The sequence below is a fragment of the Hyphopichia burtonii genome (assembly GCF_001661395.1).
Source record: "Hyphopichia burtonii NRRL Y-1933 unplaced genomic scaffold HYPBUscaffold_6, whole genome shotgun sequence".
In the NCBI taxonomy this organism is placed as follows: Eukaryota; Fungi; Ascomycota; class Pichiomycetes; order Serinales; family Debaryomycetaceae; genus Hyphopichia; species Hyphopichia burtonii.
The window spans coordinates 138,599-165,604 of record NW_017963733.1 but is presented as its reverse complement, the minus strand read 5'-3'; the positions used below and the strand labels follow the sequence as shown (position 1 = coordinate 165,604).

Genomic DNA, 27,006 nt, shown 5'->3' with positions numbered 1-27,006 from the left:
TTTATATTACATGGTATTGATGTGCCAATACAATTATAACTTCTCGCCGAATAGTTTGGTGACTTCGTCAATGGCTTGGTTGATACCTTCTGGTTTGTCCCCCATACCTTGAACAACATTACCTTTACCACCGGCTTTACCACCGATTTGAGCAGAAACTGCTTTGGCCAAGTCTTGGGCATCAAGACCTTTGGCAATGGCTTCATCGGAGACGTAACAACCATGAGCAACTTTAGCATCGGAAGCACCACCGGTGATTAAATAGAGTGATTTCTCTTTATGTTGTTTTTTGATCAAGTTGATTGCTTCGGTAATGGCTTTAGCATTGGCACTGATTGGAATGTGGCTAACGAAAAATTCATGTTTAGATTCTTCGTCTTTCAACCATTTATTGACTGCGTCTAAAGTTTTCTTCAGTTCTTCCTTTTGTTTTGATTTTAATTGATCTTTAATGGATTTGTCCAACTTATTAAAACTTTCAGTTAATTTGGCCTTTGAAATAACTGAAATTGATAATTTTTTCAAAGCAACACCTAATTCTTTGGCCTTGGTTTCTTTTTCTGATCCAAATGGTAATGATTCAGCTTTGGAAATTTCTTCTCCAAATTCTTTAGCAATTCTTTGAACTTCATGAGCTTCGTTACCAGTGACTGCAACGATTCTTCTGATACCCTTGGCAATACCAGATTCTTCGATAATAATCAAATCTTTGATTTCACCGGTTTTAGCAACATGAGTACCACCACAGAACTCAATTGAAAGTTTACTCCAATCCGAATTACTAGGGTTTTTGATTAACTCTTCCACTGGTGCACCAATTGAAACAACTCTAACTGGATCAGGATAAGTTTCCCCGAAAACGGCTCTTAAACCGTTGATTTCTTTGGCAGTTAAAAGATTAACTTCTTTTGAAAAGACTTCTTTGTTGGATTTAATATATTCATTTGAAATATCTTCAACTTTAACAAGTTCTTCTGGTTTTAAACCTTGTTTATGACTGAAATCAAATCTTAATTTTTCTGGGGCAACAAGTGATCCCTTTTGATCAACTCCATCACCTAAAACTTCTCTTAATGCATAATTTAAAACATGGGTACCAGTATGATTGTTTCTGATTGGCCATCTACGTAATTCATCATAAGTAGCAATAACTTCATCTTGCAATTTCAATGATCCTTCAACTAAATGACCAGTATGTAACACATATCCACCGTAAACTTGAACGTTGGAAACATTGAATTCAACACTACCGTCAATAACCAAAGTACCAGTGTCATACTCTTGACCACCTTGTTCGGCATAAAATGGAGTTTTATCTAATAAAATACCAACTTGTTTTTTAGAATCAGAAATTGATTCAATAAATTCTGACCCATCATAAATAGCCAAAATCTTAGATTTAGTATTTTCTAAACCATATTTATAAATATCATTAGTTTTTGGAACTTCATTTTCTAATTTAGAAAGAGCATGAACATCTAATTTAATTAATTCAACTCCAGTTTTATTACCGGTAGCTTTTGAAGCTAATCTTGATTCTTCTTTAGCTTTTTCAAATCCAACTTCATCAATATTTAAACCAGCTTCTTCGGCCATTAATCTAGTTAAATCAACTGGGAAACCATAAGTATCATATAATCTCCAAACATCTTTACCAGATAAAGTTTGTTCAGGAGTTTTAGAAGCAATAATAGCATATTGTTCAAATAATTTTTCACCTCTATCCAAAGTTTTGGAGAAAGAAACTTCTTCTTCGTGTAAGATTTCCTTTAAATCTTGAGATTTTTTACTAATTTCTGGGAAGATTTCACTATTTTGTTCAATGACAATATCAACTAATTGAGGGAAAAAAGTACCAATTGGATAAGCCATGTATTTACGAACATAACGAGCACCTCTTCTCAAGATTCTTCTCAAAACATAACCTCTACCTTCATTATTTGGAACCCCACCATCGGAAATAGCAAAAGTTAAAGTTCTAACATGATCAGCAATAACTCTATAAGCAGTATCAATACCATCAACATCATCAGAACCAAATTTCCCAGTGTAAGGTCTAACACCGGTAATTTCTCTAATTTTATTGAAGATTGGAGTGAAAACATCGGTATCGTAATTGGAGGATTTATTTTGTAAAATAGAAACCAATCTTTCAAAACCCATACCAGTATCAATATGCTTAGCAGGTAAAGATCTTAAAGAAGTATCGGCTTCTCTATTATATTGAATGAAAACAATATTCCAAATTTCTAAAACATTTGGATCATCCATATTAACTAAACTAGCAGCATTTCTACCACCAATTCTATCATAATGAACTTCAGAACATGGACCACATGGACCTTGATCACCCATTTCCCAAAAATTATCCTTAGCATTACCTGGTAAAATATGGTCTTCAGCAACACCAACATCTAACCAAAAATTTTTGGCTTCTAAATCTGGTTCCAACCCATTTTTGGCGTCACCTTCAAAATAAGTAACGTAAAGACGGTCACTTTCTAATTTATAAACCTTGGTTAATAAATCCCACGACCATTGAATGGCTTCCTTCTTGAAATAATCTCCAAATGACCAATTACCCAACATTTCAAAAAAGGTGTGGTGATAAGAATCTTTTCCTACATCGTCCAAATCATTATGTTTACCACCAGCTCTAATACATTTCTGAGAATTGGCTGCTCTTTTCAACCCAGCAAAATCAGACGATGGATCAACAGTACCCAAGAAAATTGGTTTATATTGATTCATACCAGCATTAGCAAATAAAAGACTTGGATCATTATGAGGAACAACCGATGATGATGGAACATACTTATGGTTGTGTTCCTTGAAAAACTCTAAGAAAGTGGATCTGACCTTTGGGGCAGTCCATTGATTAGTTGAAGTAGACATGGTTCTTTTCGAAAAAAGCGTCCTTATCATAAACAAACTCGAAATTCACTTTCTTCAAGATTATCAGTTAAGTTGATGAGTTTTTTTGGCCTAAAATTTTTTTTTTTCCTTCAGCGTTCGCGACTGACTCAATGTATGGGTGTGCGGGTGTGTTTTTTTTTCTCTGGCCATATTTTGCACAAACTTTTCACCGTCTGATAAGACCGATAGCAGTTAGAAGGTGATTATACCTTTGGGGATATTTAGGGTTGGCAATAGAAGGTTGACTTGACAGAGGCCGATTTGTATCCAGGTCGGTTATTTTTTTTTTGGAGTTCAAGCCATTGCGGGATCTCCTACCATTTATGGGAAGGAAATTTGCTCAAGGTTAGCAGGAGTCAGAAAACCAACTATTTCAAAGGATATTGAAGTTCAAGAAGAATACTACAACTTCTTTAGATTAGGAGAAGATGATTTTGATTGGGGATATAAAGTACTCGTGTATTGAATGCATACGGGGCCACCGGTCGAGTCTGTGTCGACATCATGCTCGACCATTATTGCAAGTACGATCCAAGGGCCGGCCCACGGTGCATGCCAATGGGAATCCCAATCATCGAATAGCCGTATTTGCGGAGGAGATTGATGAACAAGAGGTGGCCAAGAGTCCGAGTCCACCATTGAATGGATGTGCTAATAAAAAGACCCCGGTGGTAATCTTAAAGGCATCAGCCAAACAAGTTTTGGATTTAGTGAGTGGACAAATATTGGGACCCTACGATGAAAAAACCTATAATAAGCCTGATGCCAATGCAAAGAAACCTGCTCCGATCATTAGCGATTCTAGTTTTATAAATTCCAGTTCGTGTTGTTCTAATGGGGTTACTAAATTCAAGAAAAGTTGTTGTTGTAATAATAAGTCAAAGAATATTAATAAGTCCAAGATCTTGAAGACCTACATTGATAAGCATTTGCATAGCAAACAAGAAGCCACTTTCCAAGTAAGACAGGTTGATTCCAAGCCCAAGGCCAAACAGGAAACGTTCGACGTTGTTAGTATACCTTCGTGTTCTATACCGGGGTCGTGTTGTTGTGGGGATGATTGTAATTGTGAAGGGTGTGTTGTACACGGGAATGCCACTGCGTCTAGTAATGAATTGAGTAAGATGGTACCAAACGAGGTTAATATGAATTATTTGGATAATCTGAACTTTAATAATGCAATATCGGAATCGATTCCCTCTAAAGATTTGGTATTTAATATTGTGCCGCCTTCAGAAAACCCTCCGGTTCTACAATCACAAAACATTCAACCGTTACCGATCAATTCGTTGGATTCATATACTAATTACTTGATATCACAAACAAATGGAGGTTATTCATCGCAGCCGCCGAAAAATACCTCTTCGTCGCTGTCATTGAACGAAGAAGAGTCTCCTTCTTCGTGTATGTGTGCTCCGGAAGAGTGTGATTGTAGTAATTGTGAAACCCACGGAATCATCAATGGATTAAAGTTGGATGAGTTTTTCAATTCCCAAAATAAAAGTATGGTGAATGACGCTGATATTGGGGGGTTATTAGACCTGATCATCCAAAATAATCAAAAGGCGCCTACAAACGCTTATGACCATACTTTGGCCATGATGGCTACCATGATGAACCAGTCCCAGCCACTACCGACATCAAATGAGAAGCCAGAGAAGCCAGAGAAGGCGGCAAAAAGCTGTTGTAACTAATGTACCATATGTAAATAGATAATATACACCAATATAACCTACACTATAAACTACCACTATACCACTATACCAATATACCAATATACCACTATACCACTATACCAATATACCACTATACCAATATACCACTATACCACTATACCAATATACCACTATACCAATATACCACTATACCAATATACCACTATACCACTATACAAACTACGTATTTTCGCAGCAAATTACATAAGCAGCTATTGTTCCGCGCACTACCTCTTCTAATCCTTCAAAAATGAAGAAACTTCTAGAAGTTTCTACTAAAACTCATTTAAACTGAAGAAATTGATTGATTAACCGGAGATTTTTTTTTTTTTGTTTTGTTTGTCTGCAACTTTGTTTATCAGTTTTTTGAGACATCGTATCGTATTTGATTTTATACTGAATTGCCAATTGATTGAGTGGAGCTTGGTTGGATGCAGCCATGGCAAGTAATAATAATGCAAATGATCCCATAGTGGAGATTTTCAATCGAGATAAACCTTCTAATGAATCTAATGATAATGATATTCAAGTGATAAGTCGAGATACTCCTCCTAGTTTGAATGGGTCAACCCAGTTCAATACTTCGTATAGTCCAGATAATTTTGATCCAAGTGCCTTCATGGAGTCTCCGGCATTAGCAAATTCTCAATTATACTCCAATTTTGACCCGCTGCAGCTGCTGCTGCTGCAACAACCTCTGCAACAACCTCTGCAACAGCAGCAACAACAACCATCACAGCAGCAGCAGCAACAACAACAACAACAACATCCAGTTAATGGAGTAATCCCCTCAGCCCCTAGTCCTTCTGGGTACATCAAAGACGAATACGCTCTAACGCCTAATTTCAACCAACTTAATGATTTTATGAATGTTTCTAATGCTAAAAAGAATGATTTTGAAGAAGAAAATCATAAAGATGTTTTAAATAATCAATTGACTACAATTAATCGGTTACAGAATTCATTACCACCATTACCACCATTATCAGAATCGGTACTCCCGTCTTCATTAAACTTCCCCCAGCTAACATTACCGAATTTACCAACATTACCAGATGATGGAGGAAGTGTGGATAAAAAAAGTATTGGGAATGGGAACTCAAATAACAAGAAAAAAAAGGAAAATACCGGGCCTAAAACAAGACCGGCATTTGTAATGAAAATCTGGTCAATGGTTAACGATCCATCAAATCATGAATATATAAGATGGAATGATGATGGTAAAACATTTCAGGTGTTCCATAGAGAGGAATTTATGAAGGTTATATTACCAAAATATTTTAAACATAATAATTTTGCAAGTTTTGTCAGACAATTAAATATGTACGGATGGCATAAGGTTCAGGATATTAGTAATGGAACATTAACCAGAGATGAAAAAAATGGTGAAGAAATATGGCAGTTTAAAAATCCAAATTTTCAAAGAGACCGAGAAGATCTATTAGATAATATTATCAGAAATAAAACAACTAATCAATTTGAAGGAAATGATTTAAATAATGTTAATTTACAGCTAATTCTTTCTGAATTAGATCAAATCAAATTAAATCAATATGCAATTGGTGAAGATTTAAGAAGAGTTCGTAAAGATAATAAAACTTTATGGCAAGAAAATTTCATCACTAGAGAACGGTACACTCAACAAGGTCAAACTCTTGATAAAATTTTGAAATTTTTAGCGGCGGTTTATGGTAATTCAAATAAATCTTTAGATGGTACTAATTTTGAAATTGAAGGTTTAGATAATCAAATGACTCCTTACCAAAATAATTCGAATCAATCAAATCAATCAAATAATTCAAATTCAAATCCTTATAATGATTATTCTCCAATTCCAATTCGTAAACCAAGACTTATGTTAACTAATAAAGCTCATCAAAAAACTCCTAATTCAGATAGTCCTGCTAATTCAACTAAATCAGAATCAATCGAAGAAATTATGAGATCTCATGATCAATCTCCAAAAGAAAATAATTTACCAGCTAATAATTTAAATCGTATTTATAATCAAATTGTTAATCAAGATAATTCAATTCCTTCTCCTCGTCATTATTTCCCAGAACTTAATTTCCCAAATAGTCCTCATCCAAATGATCAAACTCCTTTAACTCCTGATAATGGTTTTTCTGGTTTAGAACAAAATATTTATAAACAGGGCCAATCAATTCAACAAGTTCAAGATTGGATCCAAAAATTGGCTTCTCAACAACAAGAACAACAACAAATGTTAAATGAACAACAACATTTAAAAGAAATTCAAAACGACGATCATTCTAATCAAGATATTGATGGGTTTGATGTTAATGAATTCCTTGATAATCACTCTAATCTTCAATCAAATTCAAATGATCCAGTTGTTATCACTCCTGGCCTGAACACTCCCAAATACAACTCTTCCAAAAGACCCATCGAAGAAGTCTACGATGATGATAACGTCGATCAACCTCTGAAAAAGAGATAATCTTCTTTAATATACAGTTATAATCAATTCTTATTGTAGTAAAAAATCCGTACATGGTATTTTTTTTTTGTTTTGGAACATTATCAATTCCTCACTTGGAATTAGCCTTTTTCTCAAGTGAAAAAACGGTTGCCCGTACGGCTGGCCCTTGTAACATCTGCATCAGTTCCCGGGCCAACGTCGTCACCAGAATAATGAATGGTAAATGGTCTTGCTAATATCATAAAAATGCCCACCACAAAAGCTTTAAATCTACGAAAGTTTATGGATAAGCTAGAGGTTCCCCACGAAAATCATGAAGAACCCACTCTTCTTACCAATCCCGACCTAGAACCAATGCCTTCCCATAGAAGAGGCTGGGGGTTCTTTTCGTTTTTTGGCTATTGGGCTACTCCTAATCTTACCATTTGGACTTGGCTGACTGGATCGTCGCTTCTAGCGTTAGGGTTGAATACCGGACACGTTATGGGTGCTTTAACCCTTGGTAACGTTATCATTTGTATATATACTTGCTTAAATTCCAACCCAGGAGCGAAATACCATGTTGGCTATACGGTTTGTCAAAGAATGATTTTTGGAATTTATGGATCAGGGATTGGCATAATAATCCGAGTTGTTTTATCGATTGTTTTCTATGGATCACAATCTTGGTTAGGTGGTCTTCTGCTTGTTGTAATGTTTTCATCTTTCAGTAAGGGTTTCATGGATATGGAAAACACTTTTTCAGATTCAGCTGATATGACCAAACGTGACTTTATTGGGTTTTTAGTCTTTCATATCATTGAAATCTTATTTCTCTATATGAGACCAGAGAAAATCAATAAATGGCTAAATGGTTCCTGTATTATAACGACCATTGCCTTTGTTGCAGTTCTTATCACTTGCCTTGTTAAAAATAAAGGTCCTGGTGATATATATTATGAGAAAGTTAACTTAGGTAAATGGGAAATTGGTTGGATGTGGCTAAAAGCAATTACTATATGGTATGGTGCGCTTTCTCCGGACGTTACCAATCAAAGCGATTATTCAAGATTTGCTTCTTCTCCTAGAAAAATGTATCTTGGGATCATTATCGCCGTAATGATTACTGGGACTTTTGTGCCTTTATTCAGTTTGATTTGTGCTTCTGCCACATCTCATTTTTATAATACTCAATTTTGGTTGCCAACCGACATTGTCTTGCAATGGCTACGAGATGATTATAGTCCTGGTACAAGGGCAGGTGCCTTCTTTCTTGCTTTTGCCTTTGCTTCCTCTCAACTTACGTTCAACGTGAGTGCAAATGGTTTTGCTGGTGGGATGGATCTTTCTGGGGTTTGTCCAAAATACATTAATATTAGAAGGGGTGCTATAATTACAGCTTTACTTTCGTGGTTGGTTCAACCTTGGAAGTTTTATAATACATCTTCTGTTTTTATGAGTGTTATGAGTTCATTTGGTGTTGTTGTCACTCCTATAATTGCAATCTTAATTGCCGATTTCATGGTAATCCGTAAAGCTCAATTACCACTTTTAGACTTGTATTCAACTTCTCCAGATGGAACATTCTACTTCACCAAAGGCTTCAATTTGAAGGGTATATCAGTTTGGGCTATAAGTGTTGCATTAGGAATACCGGGCTTGATTGCCGATTTACAAAATGATCACCAAATTCCTCAAGAATTAGTCAATTTTTTTTCGGGAAACGTAATTTTTGCTTTTATCTTACCCTTTTGCCTCTATACTCTAGTCTGCAAAATCATTCCAGTCAAGAATGCTGGAATCGGAGATAAAGAAGATTACTTTGGGGCATTCACTTTGGAAGAGTGTGACAAACTCAATATCGAACCTCATTATCGTTCCTCTTTAGTTGTGTTTGATGACGGATTGCTGGCGGTCCCTTCTGAAAACAAAATTAATAAGTATCCTAACTAGCACATGGTTCAATATAAGGATTTAACCCTGGGAATCTAGTCTGTAATCATTCAACCTTCATAAGACTTTGCAAATGAGCGTTTTTTTGTAAAATTTGCTGATTTTTCTACATTTTACTGTTTTCGCACCCATTTAACAGCCAAAATTATTATCACTTATACTTCCTGCTCAAACCGGGCAAAAGTCGTACAAGGTAAGGGCAGGTTAACGGAATTTTCTTGTAGCTCAGAGATAGGCTTTTATTCCTACCTCCCGAAAACCTCACGAATGGCTGATTTCCCGAACGGCAAGTTAACCAGAACAGTCTAAATCGCCCTATGATAGTTCTCTAAATCACCCTCTAAGGGGCATTTTTGCTCATCCGAGAACAAGATCTCCTTTTTTATTCACTCAGATGACATCATTCTGTTTGCAACTTCTCCTTATCCAGACCTCTACGGCTAAAGCGAATTTTTTCCCACCTGTTTTCTGTGCGGCTAGAGAAACGTTTGTTAACTGCTTAGTGACTGCTGCCTCGGTCAGCCTCGAAAAAGACTCCTCTCCTCAGCAGTAGCATCCCCTTCAACACCCACGAATCACAGGCTGAAAAGTCGACCAACTCAAAAATATGTCAAATCTTCAAAAACCGTTGATAATTCCGTGCTCGATAATCATTTTTTCCGTGTGATAGTCGCTCGCGCACCCTTTAGGAACGGAACACCCGTACCCTTGATTATGAAACGAAACTATCAATGGTTATTGACATGAATAAAATCGAAGATTGAAAAGGAAAAAAAATATGAAGCAGACGGCTTACCCACTCGTTACAAAAGATTTGGAGAGAAGCATCATGATTAAGGGAATGACGAGCACGCTCGACTTCACTGAACAGAAGAAAAGGAAAAGAGAGTACAGTAAAAAAGGGTGTAAAGAATGCAAAAGACGAAAAATCAAATGTAATGAAGCCCATCCTACATGTCACGAATGTGCCAGGTTGAATAAGGTGTGTTCGTATCCGGCTCCTGGCGAGAAAGTTCTCCGAGTATCGAAGAAAGCTTTAGGTAGTAATTACCCCAAGTCACCCAGTACCGAAGGGAGTAGTCCAAAGTCTCCCATTCAGAATCATACTCCAAACCAAGGAGCTAAAGGGACTTCACAGCCAAACCAGCCAAACTCGCCGGCTTCAGAATCGCTATCCAAGACTTATAGTCAAAACGCAGCTTTGAATCCAATCCCAACCCAAAGTCCCTATATCCACCCTGCTCATGATCAACATGTAGCTACCCATGGTTTCCCCACAAGAACACCGTTTGCTGTGCCTATGTATCCAACAGATTCCTCGACTGCAAACAGTCCTTATAGTATACCACCTCAGTCTCGGTTTGGACCTCCCACTAATCATGCAACTCCATTACCACCCATTTCTCCAGCAGGCTTCTCTGCATTGAATAATTCCAGAATCCCACCATCATCGATAAATAATCTTCTTAATGAGGCAAAGTCACCAGTGGCTGAACTAAGAACGCACGACTCTCCCGAAACCGTCTCTTCGAGAGGTCCAGAGTCTCCAAATCCCGCAAGGTTTGATACTGAAAAGTCTTCTTATCAGACCCTTTTATTTCAAAATAATAATAATCACGTAACCAACAACCCTTCTAAGTCCGGTTCAAATAGTGCAGCACAATCCAATGATGGCTTGATATTCTTGGATAATTACCATTTTTTCAACCAAGAAGACTTGAATGTTCTTGCTAATGATTTGAATAACATTGTCACCGATATTATGTTTGAATTCAAGTATGATGATAAAGTTGGAAAATCTGACCCCGAGATAGTCCCTCGTGATCAAATTTCTCAAAAGAATGATGAAGAGACCAATCGACCAAAGAAAAAGTCCGAACCCGAAGCTATACCGAGAGGTATTCCTTTCGATTTTATAGCAGTAACTAAAAGTCATGAAAAACTATACCTTGAAGAGTTCTATAACGAATTCGCCAATGTTATTTTACCATTCAATGCCTATAATGAATCCCTGAAATCATATTATAATCCCGCCAGAGATATTTTATTTCACTGTGCTTCACAAGAATCTTTTCTTTTAGCGGCTATTTTAGCCCAAGGTGCAAAATCATCTTTTAACAAGAATAATTTACCCGAAGACGAAGAAGCATATTGTTCCTATCTATATAAATGTCTTAAATTACTCGGTCCAGCATTGGGTGGGAATGCCACTGACAATAATAAGGCCACACTTACTTCAAACATAGAAGCTGTTTTATTAACGGTGTTGTTATTAACGTCATCGAATGCTTCAAATACTAAACAAAACTGGAGACCACATTTAAGGGGTGCTAAAGATTTATTGCTTAAAATTGCCTCGAGTAAAATCAAAATACGAAACTCCCCAACATTAGTTTTTTGTAAATTTTGGTTTATTTCGATTGAGATCTTAGCCGGGCTTAGCTCGAAGCTTGGTGGTACTTTAAAGTCTGATGCTGAGCTAGATTTATTACTTACTTGTGGCGATGAGTATGAAATTAATGCATTGAAAGAATTAGGTCTTATATTGGATAATGGCTTTAATCTCATTGGTGGATACCATAACAATTGTGTTCTTCATTTACGTGATCTCATTAAAATTTTGAATAAAATGAGAGCTGATCAAAAATCATTCGTTGCACTGGACGTTAATGAATATATCAGACTATTATCCGAATTTCATATTCAAGGCCAGATCGAATTTATCAATCGTAAGTGCATATTGAGTACTGATGACTTCAAAGATGGTGAAGCCCCAATAGGCAATTTACTTGATCCCACAACTGTTCAAAAAGAAAAGATCATCATCAGCTGGATGGATCTTTCCCAACAATGTTACTGCTTGGCATCCAAAATAATCATTTTCACCAAATTCCTCCAGTTATCTCATAAGTCACAACAAGTTCAAACTCTAACCGAACAATTGATCTCATTAATATCCTTTTTAGGGAAAACCACCGAAACACCACAGCTTATTAAATGTTCGATTTTGATGATTCAATGGCCGATGTTAGTAGCTGGGATGAATTGCGAAAAAGAAGAACATAAGTTTTTAATCATGAAATTTTTCAGAGCTTCTGCTCATATTGGTTCTGGTAGTGCTGGGTTCGCTCTTAGAAAGATCAATAAGGTATGGAGCTTACATGAGTCTACTGTAAATACTACAGACTCTGAAGATGAAATTGATATAGTATCATATTAAATATATACTTGTATTTATTAAGCTTCTTGTAAAATTGAATACCAATTCATCTGTCCACTAGCAAGTTTCAATCTAGTGCTGAATGCATCATCCTCATCATCAGTGGAAGAATCAGAATCGGATCCATTTTCGTCTTTTTCAATTTTACTTTCCAAATCCTCCTCATTTGTATCTGGAATGTCACTTATACAATGTTCACAGCATGACCAATCAAAAGTTCCTTTCGCCTTTTCATCTTGTATGAACCATCCAATTCTTTCAGCACCTAATCTGGCTCCATCTAAATTAGCAGAAGATGGTCCTGTCCTTAAGGAAGCATTCTTACCAAGCATGAACAATGGAATTTGATCATTCCATTGAAGGTTATTAGTCAAGCAAGGTAACCCTTTCACAGTATCAATTGGAAAATTTTTACAAATCAGTTTAAGGAATGGCAAACCACAAACATCAGGTGTGATTCCTGTTGCACAATAAATGTAATCTATATCTGATAAATTCATCATTTCAAAATGTTTTTCGTCATGTTCATTATTTTTCTCATAATTTGTAGTTTCAACTTCACAATCCCATGTCATATTAGACTCATTCCAATGAGTTGACTTTAGTTGGGAAAACCTCATTAATTTAACTGAGCCACTTCTTACGTGTTTCATCAACTTCTTATGATATTCGGGATTAACAGAACCACCTTCTCTTGCATCTTGGATCATCTGCCATCTTTCTTCGTCGGTATCTTTGATGTAGAAAGCAGATTTTTTCACATTTCTATATTTTGTAACCCAATCCAAGTGGAAATCAAAGTGTTTAACTTTCAATGGACCTCTAGTCAAGAAGTAAACTTTAATTCCCTTATTAGCACAGACATGAGCAATTTGAGCCGAAGTCAAACCTCCACCAACAACTATCACGGAAGGAGTTTGGCGTTTTGCAAGTTTTGCTTGAAGCTTTTGATGTGGGAATTCAACTTCTCGACTGAATAAATGAGAAGTGTGACAGCTAGCCTCTAAAGGTTTGGGTATTGGTTGAATAGCCTTAAGGGGATAATTTATATTACCTCTGTGGCCGCTAGCAACAATACAGATCTTGCAGCCGTATGCTTTGCCACTTTCGGTCTTAATGATGAACCCGTTCCCAGTCTCGTTTGTATCTACAACATTGATATCGAGATATTCAATCGAAACTACTTCATCTTTTCTTACTGAATTTTCCAATTGATAACGATTCACGATATCTTTGCAAAAATCTCGGAAAAAAACCGTGGAGGGCCTGTAGTAGTCTTTCCAATCTCTCATATTAATATCGATGATACCAGGTTTATCATGAGTATCGCTAATATTAGCTGGAACTGGGTTATTCTTCTTCATATTTTTCGCAGTAATTTTTTTCATTTGGTGCTTAGAATATTCCCTACCAACAACATTTTGGATCTCCATTAAATCTTTGGGACCTTCACGTTTATTCAAGTGAGCAAAGCTTATCATCCCATCAATGTTCACAGGATCTGGGTGGAAAAACATCGGTGATCTCAAATACGGTATTTGACAAGAGGCAAACTGATTATCCCATTGTCCCATAAACCTGTCAGCTACCGCATCCAAAACAAGAAGATCTTGAGGCATAAACTTCTTCTGTCTATACAAATGACTTTCGGATGGAAGTTTGAAGTTTTTCTTTGCAGAAATGTTACGATTGATTAAATTCACTTTATTCCCTCTTTGCTTCAACCAGTGAAACCTTTGGTGTTCTTCTTCGGTATATATAGATCCTGGCATGTCCTCACACAATCTTGCGGCTGTTGCAAGACCAGCAGTGCCTCCACCAACGATGATGGCTTCGAAAAAATGCTCTTTGTATATTTGAACGGGTTCAGTCATGTTTGCAGTAATAATTGAATCATAAGTATATATTCACTCTAAAGCTGTTTGTAGGTTTATATAGTGTACTATAGAATGTCTGCGAAAATAACTACTGGGGTACTTCTCTCCTTACAAAAAAAAGTTGCAACAAAACAGAAGACACTACCGAAATCTGATAACCTTTAAATAACTACAAAGGTAAAAGGAGGTTACAATGTTCTTAGAATTGCATACACTTGAGAGTAAAATGTATTGGGGGCTATTCAGTTATAAGAGTTAAACGGATTCCACAAATCCTTCAATGATGGCCAATAAACCAACTGCACCAGGATCTGGAATACCACCTTCTTCTGATTTGAATTCGTCATCATTAACATAACTGGCTCTACCAAATTTAGCTTGTAAGTTTCTTGTTTCATCGCATGACTTTTTAGCTTGGGAAACGGAATCCTTCAAGTTACCAGAATTATGTAAAGTATCAACGAATGGTTGTAAAGTATCGATGAGGGTTCTACCACCAACTCTAGCCTTGGTGTATTTGAATAAGCCGTCGTATAAAGCATCATACAAAGCTTGAGCGATAGATTTGGTATCAACTTGTTCAGCCTTTTGTAAGTTTTTCACGAGGGCAGTGAGATAGATTGAGTAAATACCACCTGAAGTACCACCCATGTTGTCTTCAACAATCTCGGTGATCTTGCTCAAAGTAGCAACTGGATCAGAGAGGTTTGATTTGAAAGACGAATCATTTTTCAATGCGTCCAAAATAGCATTAGCACCGGCAGCCAAGGTTTCCCCACAATCACCATCACCAACGACGGTATCGTAATGGGTAATTTTAGGTTCTTCTTTCAAGAGCTTTTCGAGGGAGTTTTTGAGGGAAGAAGCAAAAGAAGAGCCATCAATTTTCAATGTAGAGGTTACTTGATTTTCATGTTTCATTGGAGTATCCACGTATTGGGTGTGTTCAGATTTATCCCAACTTTCAGGTTTAAAATGTTTTGGTTTCCAACCTGGAGCGTTTGTTGGAGCATCTAAAAATGATAAGATATCTTTCGAATCAAAAGAGGTGTCATCAGACTTGGAAATGTTAGATAAGTTTAATAAAGTGATTGAAAAACCTGGAGAATTTAAAGAGGTAACAAAATCACTAATTAAAACACGGCTTGGTTTTTTAGATAAAGGTAACTTGTTGACAACATGTTCAGCAATGGCGTAAAGTTCTAAAGAAGAAGTACCACCAATGTTGTTGATTAATAAAGCGTAATCATCATTTTTCAAATCAAATTCAACGTAATGACGATCCTTATCTTCGGGAGATAATAATTTATGATACATGTCATCAATTAAAGCATCAATATTTGGAATTGGACTTAATTTTTGACCAGGCTCATTGTGAATACCCAATCCCAACTCTGCTTCATTTGATCCGGTGAATTCAATTTCATCACCATTTTTACCAGGAACCGAAGTGCGATCTAATGAGGCACCAATGGTGACCATATTATTATTAATGGCATGTCCCAAACCAACAATGGATTTCAAGTCACCACCAGTGGTCTGCGAAGCTGCACCCAATACTTTATGAACAATTGCAGTTCCTGCTAAACCTCTTCTACCAACCATTTTATTTTGCTCTCTACCAACCGCGACATCATCAGCAACTGGAATCATATCCACATTATAACCTTCACTTTTAGCTCTTTCCACAACCAAACCAAAATGCAAGACGTCCCCAGTGTAATTCTTGGTGATAACCAAGGTTCCTTTGTCTTTATTTGATTTAGTTTTAATCGCAGCCATAATTTGCTTAGTGCTTGGACTAGCGAAAATAGTCCCACTAACTGCAGCATCTAATAACCCATCACCAACAAATCCTCCGTGAAGTGGTTCATGACCAGCACCTCCACCACTGATCAAACAAACTTTTTTAGAAGTATCTGAGTTTGGATTGAAAATAACTTTTTCTGATGGGATTAGTTTAACTTCTGGATTAGAATGCACAAATCCCTTTAAATTTGATAAAACAAGATCTTCATCTTTATTGAAATTCCAATGTTTGGCTAACGGCATGATATCTTTTAATCGAGTCGGTCAATTGAGTAGCTATATTCAAGATTCAATTGAAAAATAAAGTAGCAAGTTTTCTTGAATCCTTACTGTAAAAACCTTCTTTTTTTTTCTTAAAGTCAATAGTGCACCAACTGACTGATTTTTTTTTTGCGTTGGGTTGGCTTTAAGGGAGCCTTTGTCTTGAGTCTCCACTCCTTAACTCAGGAGCATCGTAAGGTCAATCATACTAGTTACAGACACTGACAACCATTCAGCTCAATTGAAAAAGATCTCTTGCAAAGTCAACTTTGGATCGGAAAAATTGAAGAACATCGGAGTATCCCCAAAAAATACCCTACGTCATCATGTCGCAGAAAGATTGTAGATCAATTGCTTATCTAATTGGTTATATAAGCAATTGACGACACGAACACCCGTGCACCTCATCGATCACCGCATCACGTTTCGCTCGCGGTTTCCGAAAGGAAAACCCAGCTTTAAGTGATTGAGAAAAATACATCAAAATGGAAACTGTTTAGTACATACTTCAAGGCAAATTTTAAGAAGAGAAAATTGAAGACAACGAGTCAGATATTTTGGCAAAGGTTATCGCTAATCGGTCAAGTCATCAAGTCCTAGCGACAGGAAGTTTTTTCCAAAACTGTTATCTTGAAGCTTTTGCTATCTTTAGTATTTTATTCAGGAGTACATAATTTGAGACCCTGTTTTTTTGCATATTTCATAAGAGAATCAAAATTTGCAATTTTTCCATTGGTTTTCCTAATTGAATCATATTACTCTTTTCCCCATATCGTTTCATCCATAGACAACGTTTCTTGCTTTTTTCTTATATGATAATCTACTGAAATTTGAAGTTCTTCTTTTCTCTTTTTTTTTTGCATTATAATGTCAGCCGAAGAGGCAGATAAAACGCTGCTGAGGCAGAACAGCTCATCTACAGGTAAACCACCGGGAAAACCCATTCCAGATGAGGATACTTCTATGAATAGAACGAAGAGATCCAAAACTTTTACGGGATGCTTTACGTGTAGGTCACGTAAAGTTCGATGTGATTTAACAAAACCTTACTGTAATAATTGTACTAGAGCAAGACTTTTATGTGCTGGGTATGATATTAAACTACGATGGTCCATGCCGATTAAGTTCAATCCTAAAACTGGGAATGCGATATCTTCACTGGTGGTTTTCAAAACTAATCAAAATACAACCAAATCAAATAATTTACAAGAAGATCAAACTAATGATAGTGAATTTTTCCAAAGAAGACATGTTGGATTTGTCAAATGGGATGCTAAAAAGAATTGTAAACCTTATGAAACTTATGAAGAAATGGATCGGGACTTAGCAGCTGTTCATTCGTCAGGTAATGATCATATAGTTTCCAGGAATTGCCAAACAAAATTGGTTGGTCCTTTTGGTATATTTAAAAATACTCCTGAAACCAGAAAAAGGAAACCAGCTGAGTCTGATACTATTCCAAGGAAGAAAACTCATGAAGTGAGAGTTCAGTCAATCGCTAACTCCCATGAAAATTCTCCAAATGATTTTCAAACTAATAAAATTGATGAATCTGCTGCTCAAGATCAATTATGGTTGTCCAATGAATTAAGAGATGATGCCCTATTAACTGCAGCTGCATTGAATGGGGATTCTCAATTCCTAGAGTTTATGAATAATTTTGCATCTTCAAATAATCTTCTGTCAGCTTCAACACCTAATAGATTTTCAACACCTCCTTTCTCCTCATCGCTTCCATTCCCCCAACCACATCAACCACATCAACACCAACCGCCACAGCAACAACATAGTCATCATCAATCACCACAGTTGAATTACCAATCGCATTCGTACAACGGAAATAACTATCCAAATGATTTCTTGAATTTGGTCTTTCATAGAAATACTGGATTATCGGCTAATTCCCAGCAACCAGCTTTAACAGCAATGAATAAACCGGTCAGCAGTTCAAATAACATCTCAAATCTAATCGGGGTTGATAAAAGTAAGTCGAATGTGATGATTGATCCGACAAATCAGCACTTATACTACTCGAACTATAATAATTTTTATTATGATAATCCATATCAATTAAATGAGAATTTGGAAATCCATTTGCATGCATCAAAAGTCGCCAATAATAATCAAGAAGATGAAGGAACTGATATAGTAGAAGGGGATAATAGTAATATGACTACAATGCCCGACTCAATCATGTCAATAGTCCAAAGTCCGTTACAACCAAAATTAGGTTTCAATGTATCATTACCAAAGAAGGATACTGATGACAATTATGTTGGATTACCAACCACTGCATTACAAGTGCAACCATTAACAAGATATTTATTAAATTACTATGTAACTCAAGTTGCTGATTTAATGACGGTTATACCATTAACAGAAAATCCTTGGAAAACAATCTATTTCCCAAGAGCTTTGATGGCGATTGGTGAATTATCAGCATTAGGTACAACATCAATCGCCAAAAATGCATTATTAAATGCATTATTAGCGGTTAGTGCTTTTAATTTACAACTGAAATTTCCTAAAAATTCTGAACCAATGAAATATTACTTAAATTTAGGTATCAGGTTAAGAAACCAAGCCAGTTTATTTGTTCGAAAATTATTAGGATCAAATAATGATACCCAATTAGGTGTTGAACAATGCATTGCCAATGAAAAATATAAAGATGTATTATGTGCTGTAATGACCATGATTAGTGTGGATTTAGTTTGGGGAACAATGCAAGATACTAATTTCTATATAAAATGGTGTGGTCGAGTTATCAATACCAAGATGATTAATAAAAAAAAATTGTCATCTAAAGCAAGAATTTTACATCGAGTATTTTCATCTTTAAAATTAATTCAAGATTCTACGTGTTTAGATTTAATGAGTATTAAAGAGGATTTTGAAATGAGTGATGATATAATTAATAATGAATATGATGTTAATGGAGATAAATTCATTAATAAGTTGAAAAATAGCGATGCCAATCAATCTAAAAGTAAGATTGACTTCATTGTGAATAGTGGTAATTCAACCCATAAGATTGATGAAAATATTATTAAAGATACTTCTCCACAATTTGTTAATAAAAAATTAATTAATACTAAAAAAAATGATGAAAATTTTGCAACCGATGCATTATACGGATTACCAAATTCTTTAATTGTTTTATTTAAAGAAACTGTTCAATTATTAAGAGCCAAAATATATCATCAGGGAACATTTGGTCACATGCCAATACATTTTGATGAAAATGTTAAAAAATTAAGTGATAAATTAAGTAAATGGAAACTTGATTGGAAATTATATGAAGAAGATGAAGATGAAAATAAAGAATTCTTCACCCCCATGCATGAAACTACATACCATCATATCTTATCCTTTTATCATGCGTTAACTATTTACTTTAATCGATTAATTAAAGAAATTTCACCTAATGAAGTACAGGATAAGGTTGAAAAAACATTATATCACTTGAACTCAATCCAAAAATTGATTGTCCAAGGAGAAGCAGCCATCATCCCACTATTTTGGCAAGGTTTTATTGCCGGTTGCGAAGCTATTAGTATAAACCTACAAATGGGATTCAAGAAATGGGGTGCTGATATAGCTCAATATTTAGGTAGTTATTGGGGTGCTAGACAAATAATGTTAGAAGTTTGGAGAAGAAAGAGAATGAAGGAATCAAGAGCTGATTGGGTTAGTGTGATTCAAGATTGGGAAATGAATCTTATGTTAAACTAGTTGTATAACATAGTTAATTGTGTAATATTATTTAATAAACTCGTAGTACAAATATCGTATAGTTCAAGGCTCAACATAGAAAGCAATCCAATGGATTCACCTCGAGTCTTTCTTCATAACCAGATATTTTTATTGGCGTAACATGGCTCAAATAACAAATATACACGATACCAAAGCCTCAATACCAAAAAAGATTCAACAAAGAAAGAATATCTTCTTAACGAAGTACAGAGACGATATATTTCTACACAACAACAAAAACAAACCCTTCAAAAGTACCCTAACAACCGGTGAGTAAAGAGTAGGTGCTTCTGCAGTGGTAGCACCAAAGCCATGATCAGAACTAGGGTATTGGTGTTAGTGTCATGTTACACCAGTCCCATGCTAACAAGCGCCTACACAGTTCGACCAAAGGTGTACCTGAAACAACGCGTTTCAAAGTAAATAGAAAACATCGCGAATTTATTACTTCAAATATTCATTTTTATGCCAAATATCGTCCCTTCTTGCCCTTTCAATTTCGTTACCTGAACAGGGCGCGAAATGCGCAAGGAAAGAAAAATAATACGTAAAAGAAAACAAAAACAAAAAACATGAAATGAAAATAAACAGTTCTTTGTTGGTAAACAAAGAAGTTTTCTAGGTACATGTATACATACCGTTGATCTGTCACACTAAACCTCAATATTTGGGCCAAAGCCCTTGTAATATGGGGACAAGGGGTGGTTCTAGTTCTTTTAGAGTTGTAGGAAAGAATTCAAGGCGATTGGATTCAACAATGATCTTCATATGTTCTATTCGGTTGCAACGCGTATCGCAACTTTAATTTGAATACTCTTACGCCAAACACCAAGGCATCTATATGGTGTTCCGTGACTACACAGCTCACTAGAGTTTGATGTCTGAAAGAATATAAATATACCTGAATTATTCCCAGTTCAGAAACTTTTTTAATTCTATCATCATCACAAGTCAATTAATACATTCGTTTGATTTTCCAACTACTTCACATTCTTTAATATATACATAATGCAATACAAATTCTTATCTACTGCCTTAATTGCTTCATCTGTTGCTTTTGCTGCTACTAACACTGTTACTCAAGATCACACTACTTTAGCTACCTTGACTTCTTGTACTCACGATACCGCAGAATGTCCAGCTAACACTGAAGCTCCAAAATCTGAAGCTCCAAAATCTGAAGCNCCAGCTGCTACTACCCCATCTTCTCAAACTGTTGTTACCACCACTGTTAACGGTGTTGAAACTGCTTACACTACTGTTTGTCCAGAATCTGAAGCTACTCAAGCTACTCCAGAAACTGAAGCTCCAACTTCTGAAGCTCCAAAATCTGAAGCTCCAGCTGCTACTACCCCATCTTCTCAAACTGTTGTTACCACCACTGTTAACGGTGTTGAAACTGCTTACACTACTGTTTGTCCAGAATCTGAAGCTACTCAAGCTACTCCAGAAACTGAAGCTCCAACTTCTGAAGCTCCAGCTGCTACTACCCCATCTTCTCAAACTGTTGTTACCACCACTGTTAACGGTGTTGAAACTGCTTACACTACTGTCTGCCCAGAATCTGAAGCCGCCCAAGCTACTTCTCCAGCTGCTGAAGCCCCAGCTTCTTCTGCTCCAGCTCCAGCTGCCCCAGCTTCTTCTGCTCCAGCTGCTGAAGCCCCAGCTTCCTCTGCTCCAGCCCCAGCTGCTCCAGCTTCTTCTGCTCCAGCTGCTCCAGCTCCATCTCAAGCTGCTGCTTCTTCCCCAGCCGGTGAATCTGACTCTTACGTTGATGTCACTACTACCCCAGTTGAAACTGCTTCTACCGGTGTTGAAGCTACTGAAACCAGTCAAGACACTTTATACTCTACTGCTCCACAAGGTTCTGAATCTACTTCTGCTGGTAACTCTTCATTAGCTCCACAAGCTTCTACTTACGAAGCTGCTGCTAACGGTCAAAACGTCATGGTTGGTTTCGCTGGTTTAGCTGGTATCGCTGCCGTCTTATTGTAATGAAATGATGATCCTTATATCTATTTCATTTAATGACATCCTATTTATGTTTTGTACAGTTTTATTTTCTTCTCATAGACAACTAGTTGGGATTTTCAACCTGCCTCCTATTTTCAGCTTGAGGTTTGGATAAAGGAGTATATGTTTTATTATACCTGGTGTTTATTCATAGTTTTCTCTTTTTTTACTTTTCAATTTTTCTAATTTCGGCTTATAAAAAATTGCCTTGGTTTTAATGTATATTAGTTTTCGCATCCTTTGTGATTTTTTTGTATTGGCTGTGTAATGGTCGCAAAATTGTTGATTTGAGTTAAAAAGTACATTCCGGGAATATAATGTTACATTTTCGAATGGTAATGTATGGTAAGATATATGGTAGAATGTATGGTAGAATGTATGGTAGAATGTATGGTAGAATGTATGGTAGAATGTATGGTAAAATGTATGGTCGTCTGATAGACTGGTAAGTCGTAATTTTGAATACTCTATGAAGTAATTGCTCACACTACTGTTCTAGACTTGACCAGCTATCATAGCCTATTTCAAGTAAATAGTTTAATGTACGTTACGATTCTTGTAGAGTGTATAGCTTTGCCTTCAAATAACCCTAAAAGTTTATAGTTTAATATACATCGGAACACTTGTAGTCATCATTTCTTGATTTAGTAAATAGTTTAATATACGGATTGCCCATTTATATAGTTTATATAGTTTATATAGTTCGTTTACCATTTATATATTTAAAAATTATATAGTTAGCACAGATTATAGTTAATATACAGTTTATAAGGTAAAATAAAATAATACATATTAAGTCTATATAGTCATATTCAATCTAATGGGTTAACCACCTTTTTTGAGTAAGCAATTTCATCATTATCGTCTATAGTATTCCCAAAGAATCCTTGATCATTATAAGTACCAACGTACTCTTCTTTACCAATGAAAACATTCCACCATCCATTCAAATAAACACTCAAGTATTGGAAACAAATACGAGGAAATCCAACGTAACTATCATAGATGAATCTCAAAGCTCTAAAAGTTTCTTTTATTCCAATAGCAAATTCATTATAAACCGAAGAATCTGAACTTTTCTTATTGGATTTGATTTTATCGAGAGGTGATTCTGGCTTCTTTGGAGTAGATTGAGGTTGCTTTTTTGAATTGGAGGGCTCTTGAGTAGTTGAACCGGCCATGAAGGGGAAACCAAAACCTTTATCCTTTTGAGGTTCTTCGTATTCACCTGGTTTAGCAAGCCCTTTTGAAACATCATCTAAATGTTTAGAATACATGTTTTTAAATCTATTAATGGCTTCAATGGATTTCGATAAACGATCAAAAGTATTAAATAAAGCAACCAATTCAATTCTTCTAAATTTCAATAAGTGCTTATTTTTAGGATCTTCCAGTTCAAATAAAATTTTGAGAGAAGTACCATAACCAATAGTTTGTAATTTCCCCCACATTCTACACCTATCACAACCAACACAATCCATAATGGCACTAACATTTTTGAATCTCGATCTGAATTCATTTTTCAAGTCAGGAGAAACAATATCAGGATTAAATAAAGTCGAGGTATTAAACAATATACTTTCAGATAATGAAGGTAAAACGGAATCAAATAATTCATTATAATTAGTATCAGAAAAGAATTGTTTTTCATCACCTTCACCTTGGTTAATGAATTGAGGAATTGAAATCAATTCATTCAATTTAACAATGGCTTGAGAAACCAACGCATAATTAAAGTAAATATTTGATAAACGATCATTGAATTTACCAACTCTTTCCATAAAAATTTTTAAATTTGGATAAAATTCACCAGTATTTGGATCAAGATACTCATTCGATAAGTGAACAGCAATAGAGGCATGTAAACCTGAAATCAATCTATAGAATAAGTTTTTCTCAATACATTGTTCTGGTTCGTCTTTAGTCATTGACATTGGATTGGTATTGGGGAAACAATTTTCAGAATAAATAGCCTTCCAAACATCAAATGATTGACTACCACCATAACCGGTGAATCTTTCTGGATTATCAAGTAAATTGACATAAACACAGTGGTGATCATCATCAATATGACAATAATCTAAATCTTCACATGTTTGAGCAGAAGTTTCCATACTTTCCACTGAACTAGTTGCTCTATTGATTTCACCCAACTTGGATGGTCTCAAATCATCATCAACCTCCGACCAATTATAGGATGGAAGAATTTCAACAGCACAGTTTTCAGTAGCGCAAAAATGTTGGGCATTCCAAAACTTACACTGTTTATCCAAATCTAATTTGAAATATTTGAAAAAGGGAGTATGGATCAACTTGGTCAAAATCGGTCTGACTTGTTTATTCAACTCATCAATATATGAAAACGTAGTATTACAAGTTGGTGTAATGATTTGTGAACAAAAATCCGGTGAATCAAATGGAGTAAACTTGGATGCTAGCGATGAATCAGGACTTATTGCTAGAACAAACGCTATCTGAACAAATATTAGAAATGACCAAAAGATTCTCATTTTACCTGAAGTACTACCAAAGAAGAAAAAGCCTTTAACAAAGTGATATCTGGCCTAATATATACAAGTATTCAAGATTATAGTATGATTTCTAATGATTTTTTTTTTTTTCAGTAATTCATATTGCCTTTATTTTTTTTTTGCCAGCACATCGTGCGATAAAAGGGCCTCACTTTTCTTTTTCTATACTTTTCTTTCAATTTCTACTGGTGTACGGACCGGATTGTATTTACTGCAAAAAAACTGTTTTATTAGAGAACTATATATACAAACAAGAAGGGAAATGTTTAATCGAATTTGATTTTCTTAGCTGTTTTAGTCATGTCGACGTCTTTGTAGAAGGCACCATAAGCAGAGTGGGTTTTCTTTTTGGTGTGGCCACCGAATTTCAATAATTCTTCTGGAACTGGTTGATTAGCACCTCTTAAGATATTCATCAACCCACCACTTAAATGTTTTTCATGTTCGGTGAATAAGGTGTGGGCAGTACCGTATTGGCCAGCTCTCCCGGTTCTACCGATTCTATGAACGTAATCTTCGACGGTTAAGGGGAAAGTTAAGTTGATGACGACTTTAACATTTGGAATATCTAAACCTCTAGCAGCAACATCGGTTGCTAATAATAAATTGGATTCACCTTTTTTGAAAGAGTTAAGGGCTTGAGTTCTTTGTTGTTGAGATAAATCACCATGGATGGCAGCAACGTTATAACGATTTCTATGTAATAAACTTTCAATTCTACCAGCTTCTTTTTTATATAATGCAAAAATTAAGATTTTATCATTTTTATGATTACCAGATTGATATTTACTCAATAATTGTAATAATTTTTTTTCTTTATCATAAGGTTCAATAACTTCGACGATTTGAGTAATTCTTTTATTGGCAGCCAATTCATCACGATCACCAATACTGACTTTAATTGGTTGATTCATAAAAGTTGAAGCCAAGTCTCTAACTTCTTTTGGCCAAGTAGCGGTGAACATAAGAGTTTGTCTGTTTGATTTATCAGGAGTGGAGCCAATGATGGCTTTAATATCTTCTTCAAAACCTTTTTCTAACATTCTATCAGCTTCATCTAGAACTAAATAATCAATCGAAGATAAATCAACCGAGCCATCATTCAATAAATCAACCAATCTACCAGGGGTGGCAACGGCTACATTTGCATTTCTTAATTTTTTAACTTGATCATCTTTTGAAACACCACCATAAATTGCAACACAATTAATATCGGTATTTGCGGTTAATTCAACTAAATTATCATAGATTTGTAAAGCCAATTCACGAGTTGGTGAAATACATAAAACTTTCAATCCCTTTTTATTCAAGGTTAAGATATTATTAATTGCTGGCACCCCGAATGCAAATGTTTTACCTGAACCAGTTTCTGCAACACCAATCACATCTTTATTACTTAATAAAAATGGCCATGAAACTGATTGAATTGGGGTTGGTTTTGGAAACTTATTAATAACCGAAGAAACTTTGGAATCCAAGTCAATCTGATCAAATGATAATAACGGTCTCAAGTTCAATGAGTGAGGATCTTCGATACTGACTTCATTACTAGTCAAAAAGTCCTTGATTTCTGATTCCGGTAATTTGGTTAACGATTCTGATTGAGTGTATCCTGCTGAAGAAAGAGCTTTTCCTTGAGGAACTTGTGCGATATCAAGTTTCTTTTCTTTCTTTTCTTTCTTATCCTTCTTTTCTTTCTTATCCTTCTTTTCTTCCTTATCCTTCTTTTCTTCCTTATCCTTCTTATCCTTCTTATCCTTCTTTTCCTTCTTGTCTTTCTTCTCCTTCTTGTCTTTCTTCTCCTTCTTTTCTTTCTTATCCTTCTTTTCGGACTTATGTTTCTTCACAGAAACATCTTCCTCTTCGTTCTTTCTCTTTTTATCCTTGTGATCCTTGGCCATTATATTCCTTACTGCTCAAACTTGATGGCATAGTAGTAGATTTTTCATTTTTTTTTTTTTTCAGCGATGCCCTCATCTCGTCTTCCAATCAATCAAGAGGTACGGGTGTATATTAGTATTAGGTGCACGGGTGTATATTTTGCTGCGAAAACAACCAATTACCTGTTTGAGTTGATGAATCTGATAAAACCTAATTCGGCCCTTAATACGGTTTTACTTATACTTTAATGGAAGTCTACTGGATGTGCTCTTATTGAAAAGGAATCAGGCCTTCCTACCAGCAGTCACACCTAATATCCTCTATAAAGTAGCTCAATAAGTCTTCAACTTCGTCAACAATTTCTCCGACAACCTCAACAACCCTAACAAATTCAACCAATTCAACAAGCTCAAAAAGGTTCAATAAGTCAACAAGTATTACAACAGAGGACCGTGTTAACAGCGACGGAGTATTGGCTTGAAAAGAAACATCTTCGGCAGCCTCTCGGTTGGCAAGCCGAATTTCCGAAAGTCGGATCGGAAATAGGTTTAAATCCGACCATCAGCTTTAAGCCGCATCGTCGTAAAACTGTCTCGTTGCGAGAAACTTAAAGGCAACAAACGAAAACGGTCTGCGAATTTATTTATATAAA

The 27,006-nt window shown here is 35.8% G+C and overlaps 11 protein-coding genes across 11 annotated transcripts; 6 read left to right on the top strand and 5 right to left on the bottom strand.

Moving 5' to 3' along the window:
• Positions 1-33: 33 nt before the first annotated feature.
• On the bottom strand, positions 34-2,925 carry ALA1 (alanine--tRNA ligase; the record flags this gene model as incomplete). The annotated part of the gene is made up of 1 exon (XM_020222330.1): positions 34-2,925. The coding sequence occupies one exon, from the start codon at positions 2,923-2,925 to the stop codon at positions 34-36; it is 2,892 nt and encodes a 963-aa protein (XP_020074944.1).
• Positions 2,926-2,970: 45 nt separating this feature from the next.
• Positions 2,971-4,716, top strand: MAC1 (Mac1p). The gene has a single exon (XM_020223096.1). The coding sequence runs from the start codon at positions 3,345-3,347 to the stop codon at positions 4,608-4,610; it is 1,266 nt and encodes a 421-aa protein (XP_020074943.1). The 5' UTR covers positions 2,971-3,344; the 3' UTR covers positions 4,611-4,716.
• Positions 4,717-5,496: 780 nt separating this feature from the next.
• CTA8 (stress-responsive transcription factor) lies at positions 5,497-7,092 on the top strand (the record flags this gene model as incomplete). The annotated part of the gene is made up of 1 exon (XM_020218882.1): positions 5,497-7,092. One exon carries the CDS (start codon positions 5,497-5,499, stop codon positions 7,090-7,092), a length of 1,596 nt encoding a protein of 531 aa, XP_020074942.1.
• A 228-nt stretch (positions 7,093-7,320) lies between these two features.
• On the top strand, positions 7,321-9,006 carry HYPBUDRAFT_149667 (uncharacterized protein; the record flags this gene model as incomplete). The annotated part of the gene is made up of 1 exon (XM_020220221.1): positions 7,321-9,006. The coding sequence occupies one exon, from the start codon at positions 7,321-7,323 to the stop codon at positions 9,004-9,006; it is 1,686 nt and encodes a 561-aa protein (XP_020074941.1).
• Positions 9,007-9,273: 267 nt separating this feature from the next.
• HYPBUDRAFT_157941 (Zn(II)2Cys6 transcription factor) lies at positions 9,274-12,226 on the top strand (the record flags this gene model as incomplete). Its single annotated transcript, XM_020222329.1, has 2 exons — positions 9,274-9,309; positions 9,878-12,226. The coding sequence occupies 2 exons, from the start codon at positions 9,274-9,276 to the stop codon at positions 12,224-12,226; spliced, it is 2,385 nt and encodes a 794-aa protein (XP_020074940.1).
• Positions 12,227-12,243: 17 nt separating this feature from the next.
• On the bottom strand, positions 12,244-14,100 carry HYPBUDRAFT_157940 (uncharacterized protein; the record flags this gene model as incomplete). Its single annotated transcript, XM_020222328.1, has 1 exon — positions 12,244-14,100. The coding sequence occupies one exon, from the start codon at positions 14,098-14,100 to the stop codon at positions 12,244-12,246; it is 1,857 nt and encodes a 618-aa protein (XP_020074939.1).
• A 187-nt stretch (positions 14,101-14,287) lies between these two features.
• DAK2 (dihydroxyacetone kinase) lies at positions 14,288-16,224 on the bottom strand. Its single transcript, XM_020221573.1, has one exon. The coding sequence runs from the start codon at positions 16,153-16,155 to the stop codon at positions 14,359-14,361; it is 1,797 nt and encodes a 598-aa protein (XP_020074938.1). The 5' UTR covers positions 16,156-16,224; the 3' UTR covers positions 14,288-14,358.
• Positions 16,225-17,136: 912 nt separating this feature from the next.
• Positions 17,137-19,908, top strand: ARG81 (Arg81p; the record flags this gene model as incomplete). The annotated part of the gene is made up of 1 exon (XM_020222327.1): positions 17,137-19,908. One exon carries the CDS (start codon positions 17,137-17,139, stop codon positions 19,906-19,908), a length of 2,772 nt encoding a protein of 923 aa, XP_020074937.1.
• Positions 19,909-20,937: 1,029 nt separating this feature from the next.
• On the top strand, positions 20,938-22,085 carry PGA6 (Pga6p; the record flags this gene model as incomplete). The annotated part of the gene is made up of 3 exons (XM_020219366.1): positions 20,938-21,064; positions 21,272-21,346; positions 21,590-22,085. 3 exons carry the CDS (start codon positions 20,938-20,940, stop codon positions 21,922-21,924), a joined length of 537 nt encoding a protein of 178 aa, XP_020074936.1. The 3' UTR covers positions 21,925-22,085.
• A 669-nt stretch (positions 22,086-22,754) lies between these two features.
• Positions 22,755-24,452, bottom strand: ERO1 (ER oxidoreductin; the record flags this gene model as incomplete). Its single annotated transcript, XM_020223642.1, has 1 exon — positions 22,755-24,452. One exon carries the CDS (start codon positions 24,450-24,452, stop codon positions 22,755-22,757), a length of 1,698 nt encoding a protein of 565 aa, XP_020074935.1.
• Positions 24,453-24,669: 217 nt separating this feature from the next.
• On the bottom strand, positions 24,670-26,384 carry DBP3 (RNA-dependent ATPase). The gene has a single exon (XM_020221572.1). It carries the CDS (start codon positions 26,372-26,374, stop codon positions 24,740-24,742), a length of 1,635 nt encoding a protein of 544 aa, XP_020074934.1. The 5' UTR covers positions 26,375-26,384; the 3' UTR covers positions 24,670-24,739.
• Positions 26,385-27,006: the final 622 nt, after the last annotated feature.

Bases quoted from the DNA above. Each gene is read 5' to 3' on its own strand.
- MAC1 (XM_020223096.1), top strand. From the start codon at position 3,345: ATGATTTTGATTGGGGATATAAAGTACTCGTGTATTGAATGCATACGG.
- DAK2 (XM_020221573.1), bottom strand. From the start codon at position 16,155: ATGCCGTTAGCCAAACATTGGAATTTCAATAAAGATGAAGATCTTGTT.
- DBP3 (XM_020221572.1), bottom strand. From the start codon at position 26,374: ATGGCCAAGGATCACAAGGATAAAAAGAGAAAGAACGAAGAGGAAGAT.